Source organism: Theropithecus gelada, chromosome 19 (genome assembly GCF_003255815.1).
Source record: "Theropithecus gelada isolate Dixy chromosome 19, Tgel_1.0, whole genome shotgun sequence".
In the NCBI taxonomy this organism is placed as follows: domain Eukaryota; kingdom Metazoa; phylum Chordata; class Mammalia; order Primates; family Cercopithecidae; genus Theropithecus; species Theropithecus gelada.
Window position 1 is genome coordinate 35,123,152 of NC_037687.1, and position 15,093 is coordinate 35,138,244.

The 15,093-nt window shown below is 48.9% G+C and overlaps 1 protein-coding gene across 3 annotated transcripts in view; it reads left to right on the forward strand.

Annotated features, from left to right (window-relative positions):
- The window catches only part of ZSCAN22 (zinc finger and SCAN domain containing 22), a 16,042-nt gene extending 3,821 nt beyond the window's left edge, over nucleotides 1–12,221 (forward strand). For 2 of the 3 annotated variants that reach the window (XM_025368893.1, XM_025368894.1), the window contains exons 2-3: nucleotides 7,337–7,790; nucleotides 10,280–12,221. In XM_025368893.1, the coding sequence (XP_025224678.1) occupies nucleotides 7,388–7,790; nucleotides 10,280–11,358 (1,482 nt within the window). In that variant the 5' untranslated portion in view covers nucleotides 7,337–7,387 and the 3' untranslated portion in view covers nucleotides 11,359–12,221. The remainder of the gene's footprint in view (nucleotides 1–7,336; nucleotides 7,791–10,279) is intronic. The other variant, XM_025368896.1, reaches the window with a different exon arrangement.
- The last annotated feature ends 2,872 nt before the right edge of the window (nucleotides 12,222–15,093 follow it).

Below are 15,093 nucleotides of genomic sequence, written 5' to 3' on the forward strand. Positions count from 1 at the left end.
AAAAAAAAAAAAAAAAAAAAAAAAAAAAAAAAAGTTAAGCATAGGCTGGACTTGGCCAGGCGCAGTGGCTCATGCCTGTAATCCCAGCACTTTGGGAGGCTGAGGCGGGCGGTACATGAGATCAGGAGATTGAGACCATCCTGGCTAACACGGTGAAACCCCATCTCTACTAAAAATACAAAAAAAAATAGCTGGGCATGGTGGCAGCCGCCTGTAGTCCCAGCTACTCGGGAGGCTGAGGCAGGAGAATGGCATGAACCCGGGAGGCAGAGCTTGCAGTGAGCCGAGATCACACTATTGCACTGCAGCCTGGGCAACAGAGCAAGACTCCATCTCAAACAAAAAACCAAAAAAAAAAGTTAAGCATAGAGTTATTGTATGCAGGAATTCCACTCCTAGGTGTATACCTAGGAGAATTGAAAACATTTGCCAATACAAAAACTTGTACGCTACTATTGATAGCAGCAATTTTCATAATAGCCAAAAAATAGAAACAACCAAATGTCCATCAATTGATGAATGGATTAACAAAATGTAGTATACGTATACAATGAAATATTATTTAGTTATGGAAAGGAATGAAGTACTGATAACATGCCTCATCTTAGCTGCCACTTTCTTCAGGTGTCATCCCAGATACCTGGTACTAGTCTAAGTCCTCTTCCCAGAGTGCCCTGGGTAACTCTTCGCTAGCTCTGTACTGTTTCCTCAGAGAGGCTGGGCTGTCCTGGAGCCACAGTACACAGGACTTGCACTATAGCAGGTGCACCATACACAGGCATTAAGCAAATGGAATGACCAGGAAAGGCGGAGCATGGTTACCCATGAATGTAGGGAATCATTGGCAGAGGGGGGATGACAGTAATTTTAATGAACATTTTCAGGTTCATTAACACTTTTTTTTTCTTTTTCTTTTCTTCTTCTTCTTTTTTTTTTTTTTTTTTTTTTTTTGAGACAGTCTTACTCTGTCACCCAGACTGGAGTGAAGTGGCATGATCTCAGCTCACTGCAACCTCCACCTCCCAGGTTCAAGTAATTCTCATGCCTTAGCCTCCTGAGTAACTGGGACTACAGGCACCTGCCACAATGCCCGACTATTTTTGCATTTTTAGTAGAAATGGGGTTTTGCTGTGTTGGCCAGGCTGGTCTTGAACTCCTGGCTTCAAGTAATCCGCCCCCCTTGGTCTCCCAAAATGCTGAGATTATAGGTGTGAGCCACCGCGCCTAGCCCATTAAAATGTTTTTTAATGAACCTAAAATACAGCTGGTCATGGTGGCGGGCGCCTGTAGTCCCAGCTACTCCAGAGGCTGAGGCAGGAGAATGGTGTGAACCCGGGAGGCAGAGCTCAAAGTGAGCCGAGACTGTGCCACTGCACTGTAGCCTGGGCAACAGAGCGAAACTCTGTCTCAAAACAAAAAAAGAACCTAAAATACATACATACTCAGTGAAAGAAGGGAAACACAAAATATAATATATTTTATGATCCTATTGATATGAAATGCCAAGAATAGACAAATCAATAACCACAGAAGTATATTAGTAGTTGGCAGGGGCTGGGAGGAAGGGAAATGGGGAGTGACTTCTAATAAGTTTCATTTTAGGATGATGAAAATTGTCTGGAATTAGATTTTGGTGATAGCTGCACAACTTTGTGAATATATTAAAACCACTAAAAGGGGAAATTTTATGGTATGTGAATTATATAATTATATATATATATGTATACACACACATACACACACACATACACACACACTTTTTTTTAAAGTAAAAAAATGAGGGTGACTTCTAGCCCCACAACCTGGGAGGAACCTACCACGTATAGGACAACTTAATACTTTCCAGTGTTTTTAATGCCTTTTTTGGGGGAGGTGGGAGTGGTATAGCAAAGACAAGTCTCAATTCTCTATGCAGTTTTTCATTCTGACTCTTTTTTTTTGAGATGAAGTCTTGCTCTGTCGCCCAGGCTAGAGTACAATGGCACAATCTCGGTTCACTGCAACCTCTACCTCCCAGGTTCAAGCGATTCTCCTGTCTCAGCCTCCTGAGTAGCTGAGATTATAGGCATCCGCCACCATGCCCAGCCAATTTTGGTATTTTTGGTAGAAACAGGGTTTCTCCATGTTAGCCAGGCTGGTCTCGAACTCCTGACTTCATGATCCACCTGCCTCAGCCTTCCAAAGTGCTGGGATTACAGGCATAAGCCACTGTGCCTGGCCCATTCTGACTCTTTTACTTAACACTATCGCATAAGCATTTTCTCATATCATTAAGAACATGAACTTTTTGGCAAGGCATGGTGGCTCACGCTGTAATCCCAACACTTTGGGAGGTCGAGGTGAGGATCACTTGAGGATCCCTGGAGCCCAGGAGTTCGAGACCAGCCTGGGCAACATAGTGAGGCCTTGTCTCTACAATAATAATAATAATAATAATAAAATTTAAAAAATTTCAAACAGAAAGTATTATCCCCCTCTGAATGTCGGTAGCACCCCCATCTAGAAATGGGGCTAGATTCTGAGAAGTAGAATTAATATTGAGACAGAGAGCCTGGCCATTTTAAAACTCTTACAACATACTGCCAAATTGTTTGCCAAAGATATTCTAATTGATCGCCCTCACCAATAGTACATGAAAGTAGTTTTTTGGCCAGGCGCAGTGGCTCACGCCTGTACTCCCAGCCCTTTGGGAGGCCACGGTGGGCAGATCACGAGGTCAGGAGATCGAGACCATCCTGGGTAACACGATGAAACTCCGTCTCTACTAAAAATACAAAAATTAGCCGGGCGTGGTGGTGGGTGCCTGTAGTCTCAGCTACTCTGGAGACTGAGGCAAGAGAATGGAGTGAACCCAGGAGGTGGAGCTTGCAGTGAGCAGATATCGCACCACTGCACTCCAGCCTGGGCGACACAGCGAGACTCCATCTCAAAAAAAAAAAAAAAAAAAAAACAAGAAAGTAGATTTTGCTGGCCCTGACCAGCATTCAATGCTCACAGTTGCCTGAGCTCAAACCCTAGCTTTGTGCCTACTGACCAGATGACTCTAGCAGCTGAGTTTCCCCAACTTTGAAACTGGGAGTGGTAATACTGACGTACAGGGCAGTGCTAAGGCTTGAACGGGATAACAGATGTAAAAGGCCAGTGTGGCCTGATAGCCAATAGGTTCCCATTGTCTGTCTGTTCCCATTTTCTTTTATTCCTGTAGCATACTATGCCCATATCCATCATAGTGATTATCGTATCATGTGTTGGTCACTGTCCTTCCATTGAGGTCGTTGAGCCCAGGACCCATGTCTTCCCCGTATTTGCATTCCTAATACAGTGCTGGGCACAGAGTAGGCACCTAATAGAGGTGTGTTGAACAAAACTTATTATTGATGTATGTCCCCAGCAATTCTGTAGACACCGGGGATAAAGCAATGACCTAAATGAAAACCCCTGCCCTTGATGTGCTGACACTCCAACAGGGGCAAGTAAATAATAAACAAGTAATCACATAAGTGTATCATACATCAGGTGGTGAAGAGCAAATAAGGCAGTGTGGAAGCACAGAGACTTACTGATAAGGTGTCTCTTGTGTAGAGGCCTGACTTAAATAAGGGAGAGAACACCCAACAATTATCAAATGCACTTTTTTTTTTTTTTGAGACAGAGTCTCACTCTGTCGGCCAGGCTGGAGTGCAGTGGCACAATCTCTGCTCACTACAACCTCCACCTCCCGGGTTCAGGCAATTGTCCTGCCTCAGCCTCCTAAGTAGCTGGGATTACAGGTGCCCGCCGCCACGCCTGGCTAGTTTTTGTATTTTTAGTAGAGATGGGGTTTCGTCATGCTGGCCAGGCTGGTCTTGAATTCCTGACCTTGTGATCCACCTGCCTCAGCCTCCCAAGTAGCTGGGACTACAGGCATGCGCCACCATGCCCAGCTAATTGTTTTGTATTTTTAGTAGAGACGGGATTTCACCATGTTGGCCAGGATGGTCTCGATCTCTTGACCTCGTGATCGGCCTGGCTTGGCCTCCCAAAGTGCTGGGATTACAGGCGTGAGCCACTGTGCCTGGCCAACATTTTTTTGTTTTAAGTTTTATTTTTATTTTATTTTTTAAGATGGAGTTGCACTCTTGTTGCCCAGGCTGGAGTGCAATGGCACAATCTCGGCTCACTGCAACCCCCGCCTCCCAGGTTCAAGGGATTCTTCTGCCTCAGCTTCCCAAGTAGCTGGGATTACAGTCGTGCACCACCACGCCCAGCTGATTTTGTATTTTTAGTAGAGGTGGGGTTTCTCCATGTTGGTCAGGCTGGTCTTGAACTCCTGACCTCATGATCCACTCGCCTCAGTCTCCCAAAGTGCTGGGATTACAGGCGTGAGCCATCGCGCCTGGCCTCTGGAACATTTTTATCATCCCCAAAAGAAATCCCCGAACCCATTAGCAGCCACTCCCATCTGTGTCTCTTTTCAGCCTCTGGCAAACACTAATATGCTTTCCTTTTTTTTTTCTCTTTTTTTTTTTTTTTTTTGAGACGGAGTCTAGCTCTGTCACCCAGGCTGGAGTGCAGTGGCACACTCTCGGCTCACTGCAAGCTCCGCCTCCCAGGTTCAAGCGATTCTCCTGCCTCAGCCTCCCAAGTAGTTGGGATTACAGGTGCCTGCCACCACACCCAGCTGATTTTTGTATTTTTTCGTAGAGACGGGGTTTCACTGTGTTGGCCAGGCTGGTCTTGAACTCCTGACCTCAGGCGATCCACCCACCTCGGCCTCCCAAAGTGCTGGGATCACAGGTGTGAGCAACCGCGCCCTGCCGTGTCTGGCTTCTTTTACTTAGCATCATGTTTTCAAGGTTCGTCCATGGTGTATCATTAATCAGTACTTCGTTTCTATTTATGGTGAATAATGTTCCATTGTATGTATATGCAGCATTTTATCCATTCATCAGGTGATGGACATTTGGATTGTTTCTTTTTTGCTGTTATGAGTAATGCTGTTATGAACATTTGCGTATAACGTTTTGTGAGGACATGTTCTCATTTCTCTTGGGTATACACGTAGGAGTAGAATTGCTAGGTCATGGGGTAACTCTGTTTAAGCTTTTGAGGAACTCCCAGACTGTGTTTCCCACAGTGGTTATCCCATCTTACATTCCCGGCAGCAGCATATGAGGATTACATTTTCTCCATATCATTGCCTACACATGTTATCTGCTTCTAGGCATCCCAGCAGGTGTGAAGTGCTATCTCATTGTGGTTTTCATTTGCAATTCCCTGGTTGTTAGTGATGTTAAGCATCTTTTCATGTATTTATTGCCCATTTGTGTATCTTCCTTGGAGAAATGTCTATCACATCCTCTGCTCATTTTTAAATGGTATTATTCATCTTTTTTTTTTTTTTTTTTGAGACAGAGTCTCGCTCTGTCGCCCAGGCTGGAGTGCAGTGGCCGGATCTCAGCTCACTGCAAGCTCCGCCTCCCAGGTTCACGCCATTCTCCTGCCTCAGCCTCCCGAGTAGCTGGGACTACAGGCGCCTGCCACCTCGCCCGGCTAGTTTTTTGTATTTCTTAATAGAGACGGGGTTTCACCGTGTTAGCCAGGATGGTCTCGATCTCCTGACCTCGTGATCCGCCCGTCTCGGCCTCCCAAAGTGCTGGGATTACAGGCTTGAGCCACCGCGCCCGGCCCAGTATTATTCATCTTTTTACTATGGAGTTGTTCTAGATACAGGTCGCTTATCAGATACATGTTTTGCAAATATTTTCTCCCACTCTGTGGGCTGCTTTTTCACTTTCTTGATGTGGTCCTTCAAATCACAAAAGCTTTTAATTTTGATGAAGTCCAGTTTATATTTTCTTTTGTTACTTATGCTTTTGGTGTCATAGCTAAGAAGGCTTTGCATTAAATTCAAGTATTCACGGAACATTAACCAAAATTAACCATACACTGGGTCCCAAACCAAGTTTCAGCAAATTTTAAATGATTGAAACCATCGTAGCATGTTTTCTGACCACAGCAGACTTAATCTAGACATCAATAATAAAAAGACAACTAGAAAACCCCCAGTTGTTTGGCAATGAAGCAGGAGAGTTTTAAATGACCAATGGGACCGGGCGCGGTGACTCACGCTTGTAATCCCAGCACTCTGGGGGGCTGAGGCAGGCAGATCACTTGAGGTGAGGAGTTCAAGAACAGCCTGGCCAACATGGCGAAACCCTATCTCCACTAAAAATACAAAAATTAGCCTCGTGGTGGCTCACACCTGTAGTTCCAGCTACTTGGGAGGCTGAGGCAGGAGGATTGCTTGAACCCGGGAGGCAGAGTTGCAGTGAGTCGAGATAGTGCCACTGCACTCCAGCCTGGGCGACAGAGGGAGACTCCATCTCAATAAAATAAATTTTTAAAAATAATTAATGGGCCAGGTGCAGTGGCTCACGCCTGTAATCCCATCCCAGCACTTAGGGAGGCCGAGGCAGGCGGATCACGAGGTCAGGAGATCGAGACCACAGTGAAACCCCATCTCTATTAAAAATACAAAAAATTAGCTGGGTGCGGTGGCGGGCACCTGTAGTCCCAGCTACTAGGGAGGCTGAGGCAGGAGAATGGCATAAACACGGGAGGCAGAGCTTTCTGTGAGCCAAGATCACGCCACTGCACTCCAGCCTGGGCGACAGAGCAAGACTCCATCTCAAAAAATAAATAAATAAAATAAATAAATAATTAATGGGTAAGGTAGAAATTGAACAGAAATTAGAAAATATTTTTAACTAAATGGTAGTGAAGATACAACATATCAAACTTGTGGTGTATAGCTAAAGCTGTGTTTAGAGAGAAATGTATAGCCTTAAATGTGTGCATTAGAAAAGAGGAAAGGCTGAAAGTCAATTATGTATCAATCTCAAACACTACAAAATAATTAGCAAATAAAGTGAGAGAATGACCATGTGGCTACCTGGGGAATGTGAGACAGAGGGAGAAAGACTTGGCTCTGTGGGGGAGGAGCACGCCTTAAACAGGCTGGCTATAGGTTTGCCTGGGTTTGTAGCTTAGCTCTCTGTTAACCCTTCACTAGCTGAGGGACTTTGGGCAAATCTTTTCCTCCTGTGTGTCTGTTTTTACATCCATAAAATAGCTAGAAAGTCTCACCTGCTGAGCGTGTTGTGAGTTTTAAATGAATCTACATGCAAGCCGTAGTAGCTTAGAACGGTGCACAGTTCCCTAATTATTATGATTGTCTATGTCTTTGTGAGAGTCTTTCGCATCTCACAGGCCCCAAGCCTGTGTTTTCCCTGATCTGTAGGCATGAGGCAGGGCCCAGGTTCCATGTGATGCTGAAGCTCTGACGTTCCTGCAGGCCCAGTTCCAAGGCTCCAGCATCCTGTGTCTCGCTGAGCACTGCTGCCCAATGGCCATCCCCAAGCACTCCCTGAGCCCAGTGCCATGGGAAGAGGACAGCTTCCTTCAAGTGAAAGTGGAGGAGGGAGAGGAAGCCAGCCTCTCCCAGGGCCTAGAATCCAGCCACGACCACATTGCTCACCCTGAGGCTGCACGCCTGCGCTTCCGGCACTTCCGCTATGAGGAGGCATCTGGTCCACACGAGGCCCTGGCCCACCTCCGAGAGCTGTGCTGTCAGTGGCTGCAGCCCGAGGCGCGCTCCAAGGAGCAGATACTGGAGCTGCTGGTGCTGGAGCAGTTCCTGGGTGCGCTGCCCCCAGAGATCCAAGCCTGGGTGGGAGCCCAGAGTCCCAAGAGTGGAGAGGAAGCCGCTGTGCTGGTGGAGGATCTGACTCAGGTGCTGGACAAGAGAGGTAAAGGGGCGCTGTGGGCAGATTCATGGCACACTGGGGGTACACGCTGGACAGGAACATGGGAGCACAGGGCTCTGGTTTGGGGTTACTCATGCACTCATTCTCACATTTGTACTTTACCCTAACTCTCACACACTGTTGTAGACAGGTGTGTTTTGGTTGCAGGTGACCAAAAACGACCTGAAATGGGCTGAAGCAAAGAAGGGTAAGGAGGCAGCAGATACGGCTATATCCAGAAAATCTGTTGACAGCATCAGAACTCTCTTCTTCTCTTGTTCTGTTTCTCGGTTGGTTTTTTCTGTGTTAGCTTCCTTCTTATTTTAGGTTCTCTTTCCAAAGGGGACAAAGATAGCCAGGAAACCCAGGCTTACATCTTCCCAATGTAGAAACCCCAGGGTAATAACAGTAAGAGGTTCCTGGTCTGAGCCCCCACTGGCCTGGTTGGGATCTTATGTCTGTGTTTGGCCAACCAAATCCCAGGGCCTGTCAGTGAGCAACTGGCTGTTTCTCAGAGGAAACCAGACGAAGGGCCGGGTGCCTGGGGTGGCTGTTGGGGGAGACGGAAATACCAGATGTCCCTGTGCACCTTCTCTGTGCCCACCCTGGGCTGGCCTCCAGGATTTGGGTGAGTCAGACCTGCCCCAGGCTCAGCTGGACACTGTTACTCAGAGAGACCCACACAAACATCCCAACCCAGGGAGGTCCAGTGGGATGCAGGGAAGACCCAGCCTTGGGACAGTCCAGAGCAGGGAGGGGTGGCTCGTCTGAGATGGGGTTGGCCTGGCCTATTGGCAGCAGATAGGAAGTGGGTGTACCACACACTGGGAGGAAACGTGCAGTGCGCAGGAGGAATGTGGGGTCTGGATACAGCTGAATCATCAAGGCTCAGTAGATCCAACCACTGCTTCTCTTCCTCACCATGTGACTCCCTTGTGCCTCAGTTTACTCATGGGTAAATGGGGATTAAACGCCCACCTTAGTGGTGTTGAGAGATACAAGGCAATACCCATGCAGCACCTGAAACGGTGCCTGGCACAGATTAAATACATGGTAACTGCAACTGTTAGGATAATTTGTTCAGCTCCAGCAGAAACAGGCCTCTCTGGAACAGAGGTTGGTCTATGCCCAAGCAGATATCACAGAGACAGGGAGAGGAAAGAGGGAGTGGCCCCATCTTCCCACAGGGTTGGCCAAAGCTCAGAGAAAGGGCAAAATGCAGAGGGAATGGTGGGGTCAGAGGCCCGGCAGTGTGATTCGCACTGATGCATTCTGGTAAAAGCAGGTGGTGTGATGTTTCTGGAGTAGAGGAAGAAAGTGGGAGGCAGGGCTAAGCGAATGGCTGGGGGAGCAGGAGAGGCTGCCTGTGGACCTGGAGAAGATTCTGGAGCTAAAATCCCAACTGGGCCACTAGCTGTGATCCTGTACCAGTTACTCAACACCTTCTTCCCTCAGCTGGATTTCAGTTTCCCCATCTGCAACAGAATCACAGCAGTACCTCCTTCTGAGAGCAGGCCAAAGCTGAAATGAGACAATGGAAGTCACCCACTGGACTTGGGGCCTAGCACATGACAAGAGCCTGATAATGGTTAGTGGCCCTGGGAGGCCAGCGGCACAGCGTCCATGGCTTACAGATGGGGAGACTGAGTCCCAGATGAGGGCAGGACTGCTTAAGGTGGTAGAGCTGGGGTTTGAGTCCAGTTTCTGCACTGCTGAACCCCACTGTGGACTTGAGCAGTGGGTATTCCACCTGTCTCTGCCTCCTCCCTGGAATTCATCCAGTAGATGTGCCAGATTATGTGTCCTTTGCACCCATCCAGGGCAGGTCAGTGTGAGCATTCCTCTACCTCATGCACACTCTGATCTCCAAGAGCACCTCCGCCACACTCTGCCTTCACAGTACTTTACAATGTAGGGCTTGAGAGGCCAGGTGGGTACCTCACCTACTCACCCCCAGCAGCCATATTCTCCCTGAGGTTCTACTTGCAGAAATTTTCACCATCATGGGCATCTGGGTTGATTCCCTCATTCAGTCAGAGTTCACTGAGCACCTTTGGACACATCCAGGCCTAGAGGCAAGGTGTTGAGTGTGAGGGACAGAACTGCAACCTCACAGAGATCAGAGCCTGCAGCGGTGCATGTGCTCAGGGTCCTGACAAGGACAGACCCTCCCTCTCTCTCTGTCTTTCAGATCAGTTCCACATCAGGGTTTCTCCTCTGACTCTTGAGCCAAAATTGGGAGCCTTGAAAGACAGAGGGTTTGGTGGGAGGAGGAGAAATCAGAACCCATGATATAGTGTTGGATGGTGTGGGAGGACAGCCCTGCACCCTCTGTCATCCAAGCCACCAAATGAGAAACTTCCCCTTGGAACTGGGGCCAGATGTTAGGAACGAGCCACATCTCCCCTTACAAAGGGTGACCGGGGCCCTCGGCAGAGTCAGGGAGGCTTGGTGTGGTAGGAGGAGTGACGCTGTGGTTCGGATTGTTTCAGGATGGGATCCAGGAGCTGAGCCCACAGACGCAAGCTGCAAGCAGAGTGACCTGGGAGAGTCAGAGCCATCAAATGTGGTCACTGAGACCCTCATGGGAGGTGTTTCCCTTGGACCCGCCTTTAACAAGGCCTGTGAACCTGAGGGCAGCTCAGAGAGAAGGTCTGGGCTATCAGGGGAGATCTGGACAAAGTCTATCGCCCAACAGATCCATTTCAAGAAAACTTCAGGGCCTTATAAGGATGCCCCCACAGACCAGCGTGGCCGTGAATCTGGTGCCTCGAGGAACGGTTCTAGTGCGTGGCCAAACCTCACCTCCCAAGAGAAGGCTCCTTCAGAAGACAAAGTTGATCTGGTGGATGCTTATGGGACAGAGCCTCCATACACGTACTCAGGGAAGAGGTCCTCCAAGTGTCGCGAGTGTAGGAAGATGTTCCAGAGTGCTTCGGCGCTCGAGGCACACCAGAAGACCCATTCTCGGAAGACACCATACGCCTGCAGCGAGTGTGGGAAAGCCTTCAGCCGGAGCACTCACCTCGCCCAGCACCAGGTTGTCCACACGGGGGTGAAGCCCCATGAGTGTAAGGAATGTGGGAAGGCCTTTAGCCGAGTCACCCACCTGACTCAGCACCAAAGGATTCATACTGGAGAGAAACCCTACGAATGTGGGGAATGTGGTAAAACCTTCAGCCGCAGCACTCACCTCACCCAGCACCAGCGGGTGCACACGGGGGAGCGGCCCTACGAGTGTGACGAGTGCGGGAAGGCCTTCAGCCAGAGCACGCACCTGACTCAGCACCAGCGCGTCCATACCGGGGAGAAGCCCTACAAGTGTGACGCGTGCGGCAGGGCCTTCAGCGACTGCTCGGCCCTGATCCGACATCTGAGAATCCATTCTGGAGAGAAGCCCTATCAGTGTAAGGTGTGTCCGAAGGCCTTTGCACAGAGCTCCTCCCTCATCGAGCACCAGAGGATCCATACAGGAGAGAAGCCTTATAAGTGCAGTGACTGTGGGAAGGCCTTCAGCCGCAGCTCAGCCCTGATGGTTCACTTGCGGATCCACATCACGGTACTGCAGTGACCGGAAATCGACCCTCGGGGCACAGCACAGCGCCTTCTTGGAGGCTCAACATCTAAGAGAAACCCTGAGTTCCTAAAGAGCCACAAACAGGGTGGGTGATTGATGAGCTGCCAAAATGATAGGTGCCTCAGGGCAGACTCGGGCTGTCTAGAAACAACTCTGCATTTGAGGAACCCTGATGAGCCAAGGTGATTCAGGCCAGCTGGAGACGCTTCCAGAAGGGCCCTGAACTGCTACCCTCTGTTTCCCACTCAGGGCTGTCCCAGAGAGAAGGCAGCTGAGCTGAGGATTTGGATTGGTTCTCAGGGCCACGGCAAATGAAGGCACATGTCTCTCAGAACTCAGCGTCCCAGGATGCTCCGGGCAGGCAGACTGGAGCTCGTTCTCATGTGGCTCTTCTTGCCTGCTTTTCTGCTGCTTAGCCCAGAAGGGACACCTGCCATGCCCACCTCTGTGCCTTGGCACCTACTATTTCCACTCCAGCCTATTCTGTGCCTAACTCCAAGGCTGACTTGTGAGATGCCTTTTCCACACTGCCTCTCTCATGGTTTCCTATCGTAATCAGTGGTGCTGCTTGACACCTCTCCAACATGTTCCTCTCTCTCCTTTTCCTTCCACATCCCACCAGTCACCAGCACTATTGGTTTAACCTGAAGCTTATCTCTAATGCACCTCCTTTTCCACTCCTGCTACCTTATGTGAGCCCTCATTGCCCCTGCCTGGATTATAGCCGGGGTCTCCTTCCTGACCCCTTCCTGCCCTTATTCTCTGCCCCTGTATCACTCTCCAGGGGACTCTTGCTATTACTCAAATCTGATTGTGTCACTCCAAGGTGGAAAGCTCTCCGACCCATCTCCTTCTACAGCACAGCTTCCTGAACAGGGTGTAAGTATGCCAAGATGCAGGCCGCTCTGGGCCCCAAGCAACCTCTCCAGTTATCCTCATATGCATGTATGAATATTGCCATTTTTCTGTGCATGCAGTGATGTGAAAATGGCCTCATCTCATACCATGACTCCACCTTCCATACACCAGCCACACAGAACTACTGTGGTTCCCATTTTCCCACCTATGTGCCTTTGTACCTGTGCCTGGAACCCTCCTCTCCTTTGTCATCTAAAATATTTCAAATGTCCCCCAAAGAAGCCTCCCTGCTCTCCGGGAACCGACTTCAGCTTGCCCTCTCTGCTTCCAGAGCACCTCCTAGATACCTCCCCTACAACTCCTACCACATTGTTTTCCAATGATACTATGAGCTCCTGAGAGCAGGGGCCATGTCTTGCTCTCAGTATCTACAACAAACAAGACTCAGTAGGCCCTGACTGACGTCTCTTACATGAATGTGACTGGTGCCCGCAGGAGGCAGTCACCATGCTCTCTCTGCCCCCCACTGTCCTTATGTATGTTTACATGGATGTCTCCCCAGCAGCTTGAACCCTGGAGAGCAAGAACAATCTGATTTTCCTGGGGCCAGCACCCAGATAAGCCTGGCATGCAGTGGCCTCAATAAAATGTGGCTGTATTGTCTTTTTCTTTTTTTTTTTTTTTTTTTTTTTTTCTTTTTTGAGACGGAGTCTCACTCTGTCACCCAGGCTGGAGTGCAGTGGCCGGATCTCAGCTCACTGCAAGCTCCGCCTCCCGGGTTCACGCCATTCTCCGGCCTCAGCCTCCCGAGTAGCTGGGACTACAGGCGCCTGCCACCTCGCCCGGCTAGTTTTTTGTATTTCTTAATAGAGACGGGGTTTCACCGTGTTAGCCAGGATGGTCTCGATCTCCTGACCTCGTGATCCGCCCGTCTCGGCCTCCCAAAGTGCTGGGATTACAGGCTTGAGCCACCGCGCCCGGCCTGTATTGTCTTTTTCTAGGGCCCCAGGTCCCCTGGTGTCATGGACTTAGTCTTTGCCAGCATGAACAGTGCCTGTCCATGTGTTCTCTGGTCTCCTCTCACAATGCTGCATCCCTGTCCCATTTTTAGGGTCCATGTCTATCACTGGATGTTGCAGCTTCTGTTCATTACTGTTAGGGTGTCGTTCTTCATGCCTCTGTTTCTCTGATGGTCTCATCTTATGGGAACCATTTGACCTGGCGTATTGTGTACTAGTCACTGTCACCATCTCTCCCTATGTATCTCCCTGTATTTGGGGCCCATTCCCTCTATGTCAAGAGTAAATGGAGCCACAAAGACTGATGAGAAAGGCTCATAACATGAAGATAAGACTCAGGGAGACAGAGACCTTGGGGAATTACCTCTGAGGGAGTCCCAGACACAGGCAGAGAAGGCCACAGAGGTTGTAGCAGAGGTTGAGAGACTGAGGGGAAAACTCAGAGAGCAGAGATGCACGTTCCCAGTGAAATGATTGCACGGGCTTCCAGCAGGCTGGAGGGAACAGAAAAGGCATGGGCCTGAATTCAGGCTACAGTGCCGACTCGTCCCTTCAGCTACTCTTGGGACCTCCTCATCTGTAAACCAGGAACAGGACCCACCTTGTATAGAGACCGACCCAAAGCCTGGCCCTGCACACCGGCTCTGACTCGCAGCAATCATCAACATCTCTCTTTGCCCCCTACTTGCTCAGTCTCTGTCACAAGAACTGGATCTCTATCCCCTTGATGCTCTGAGCATCTTCACCCATTTGGTCGTGAGACGTGTCTGTCCATGTCTGTCTAAAAGGGGAGGAGATGAGGGAGAAAAGAGGGAATCTACTGAGAGCCTGTGTGTGCTGCCCAGTCTACCAAATAATTTATATACATCTCCATCCTCACACAACCATCCCTGTTTTACAGAGGAGGAAGTGGTTTGAGAATGTAACTGATTAACCAAAGTCACACTGCCAGGAACTGGAAGCACTGGGATTTGACAACACATCCAAATATGTCAGCAATTTCAATAAACATGACTGAACTCAACAAACCAAGTGTAAAGACAAATTCTAACAGATTGAATTTCTTTTTGGACCAGCCATATGTTCTTTAGAAAAGATACACCTAAAACAAGGATATGGGAAGTTGAGGGCAAAGGGATAGAAAAGGATATACAAAGTAGGCATGAAACTGAAGAAAGCTGATGGAGCTGTATTAATCGCACAAAACAGACATTAATGTACAAAAGTGTTTTAAGAATCATAGGGTCACTATGTTTTTTGGGTTTTCTTTTGAGGTGGAGTCTCGCTTGGTCACCCACGCTGGAGTGCAGTGGCGCAATCTTGGCTCACTGCAACCTCCGCCTCCCGGGTTCACGCCATTCTCCTGCCTCAGCCTCCTGACTAGCTGCAACTACAGGCATCCACCGCCACGCCTGGCTAATTTTTAGTGGAGACGGGGTTTCACTGTGTTAGCCAGGATGGTCTTGATCTCCTGACCTCGTGATCCGCCCGCCTTGGCCTCCCAAAGTGCTAGGATTACAGGCGTGAGCCACCACGCCTGGCTGGTCACTATATTTTTATAAAAGAAACAATCTATTAGGAAGATGTAATAGTTCAAAACCGGGCACATAATATGAGCCTTGTAGAACAGAATCACAGTAAGAAACTGACAAAATCTTAAGTGTACTTGGAAGTGCTAACACATTCTTTATGATGACAGAAAAAATATTTGAAGAAGACAGGTGCAGTGGCTCACACCTGTAATCCCAGCACTTTGGGAGGGTGAGATGGGCCGATCACTTACATTCTGGAGTGCGAGGCAAGCCTGTGCAACATAGTGAAACTGTCTCTACAAAAAATATGAAAATTAGCC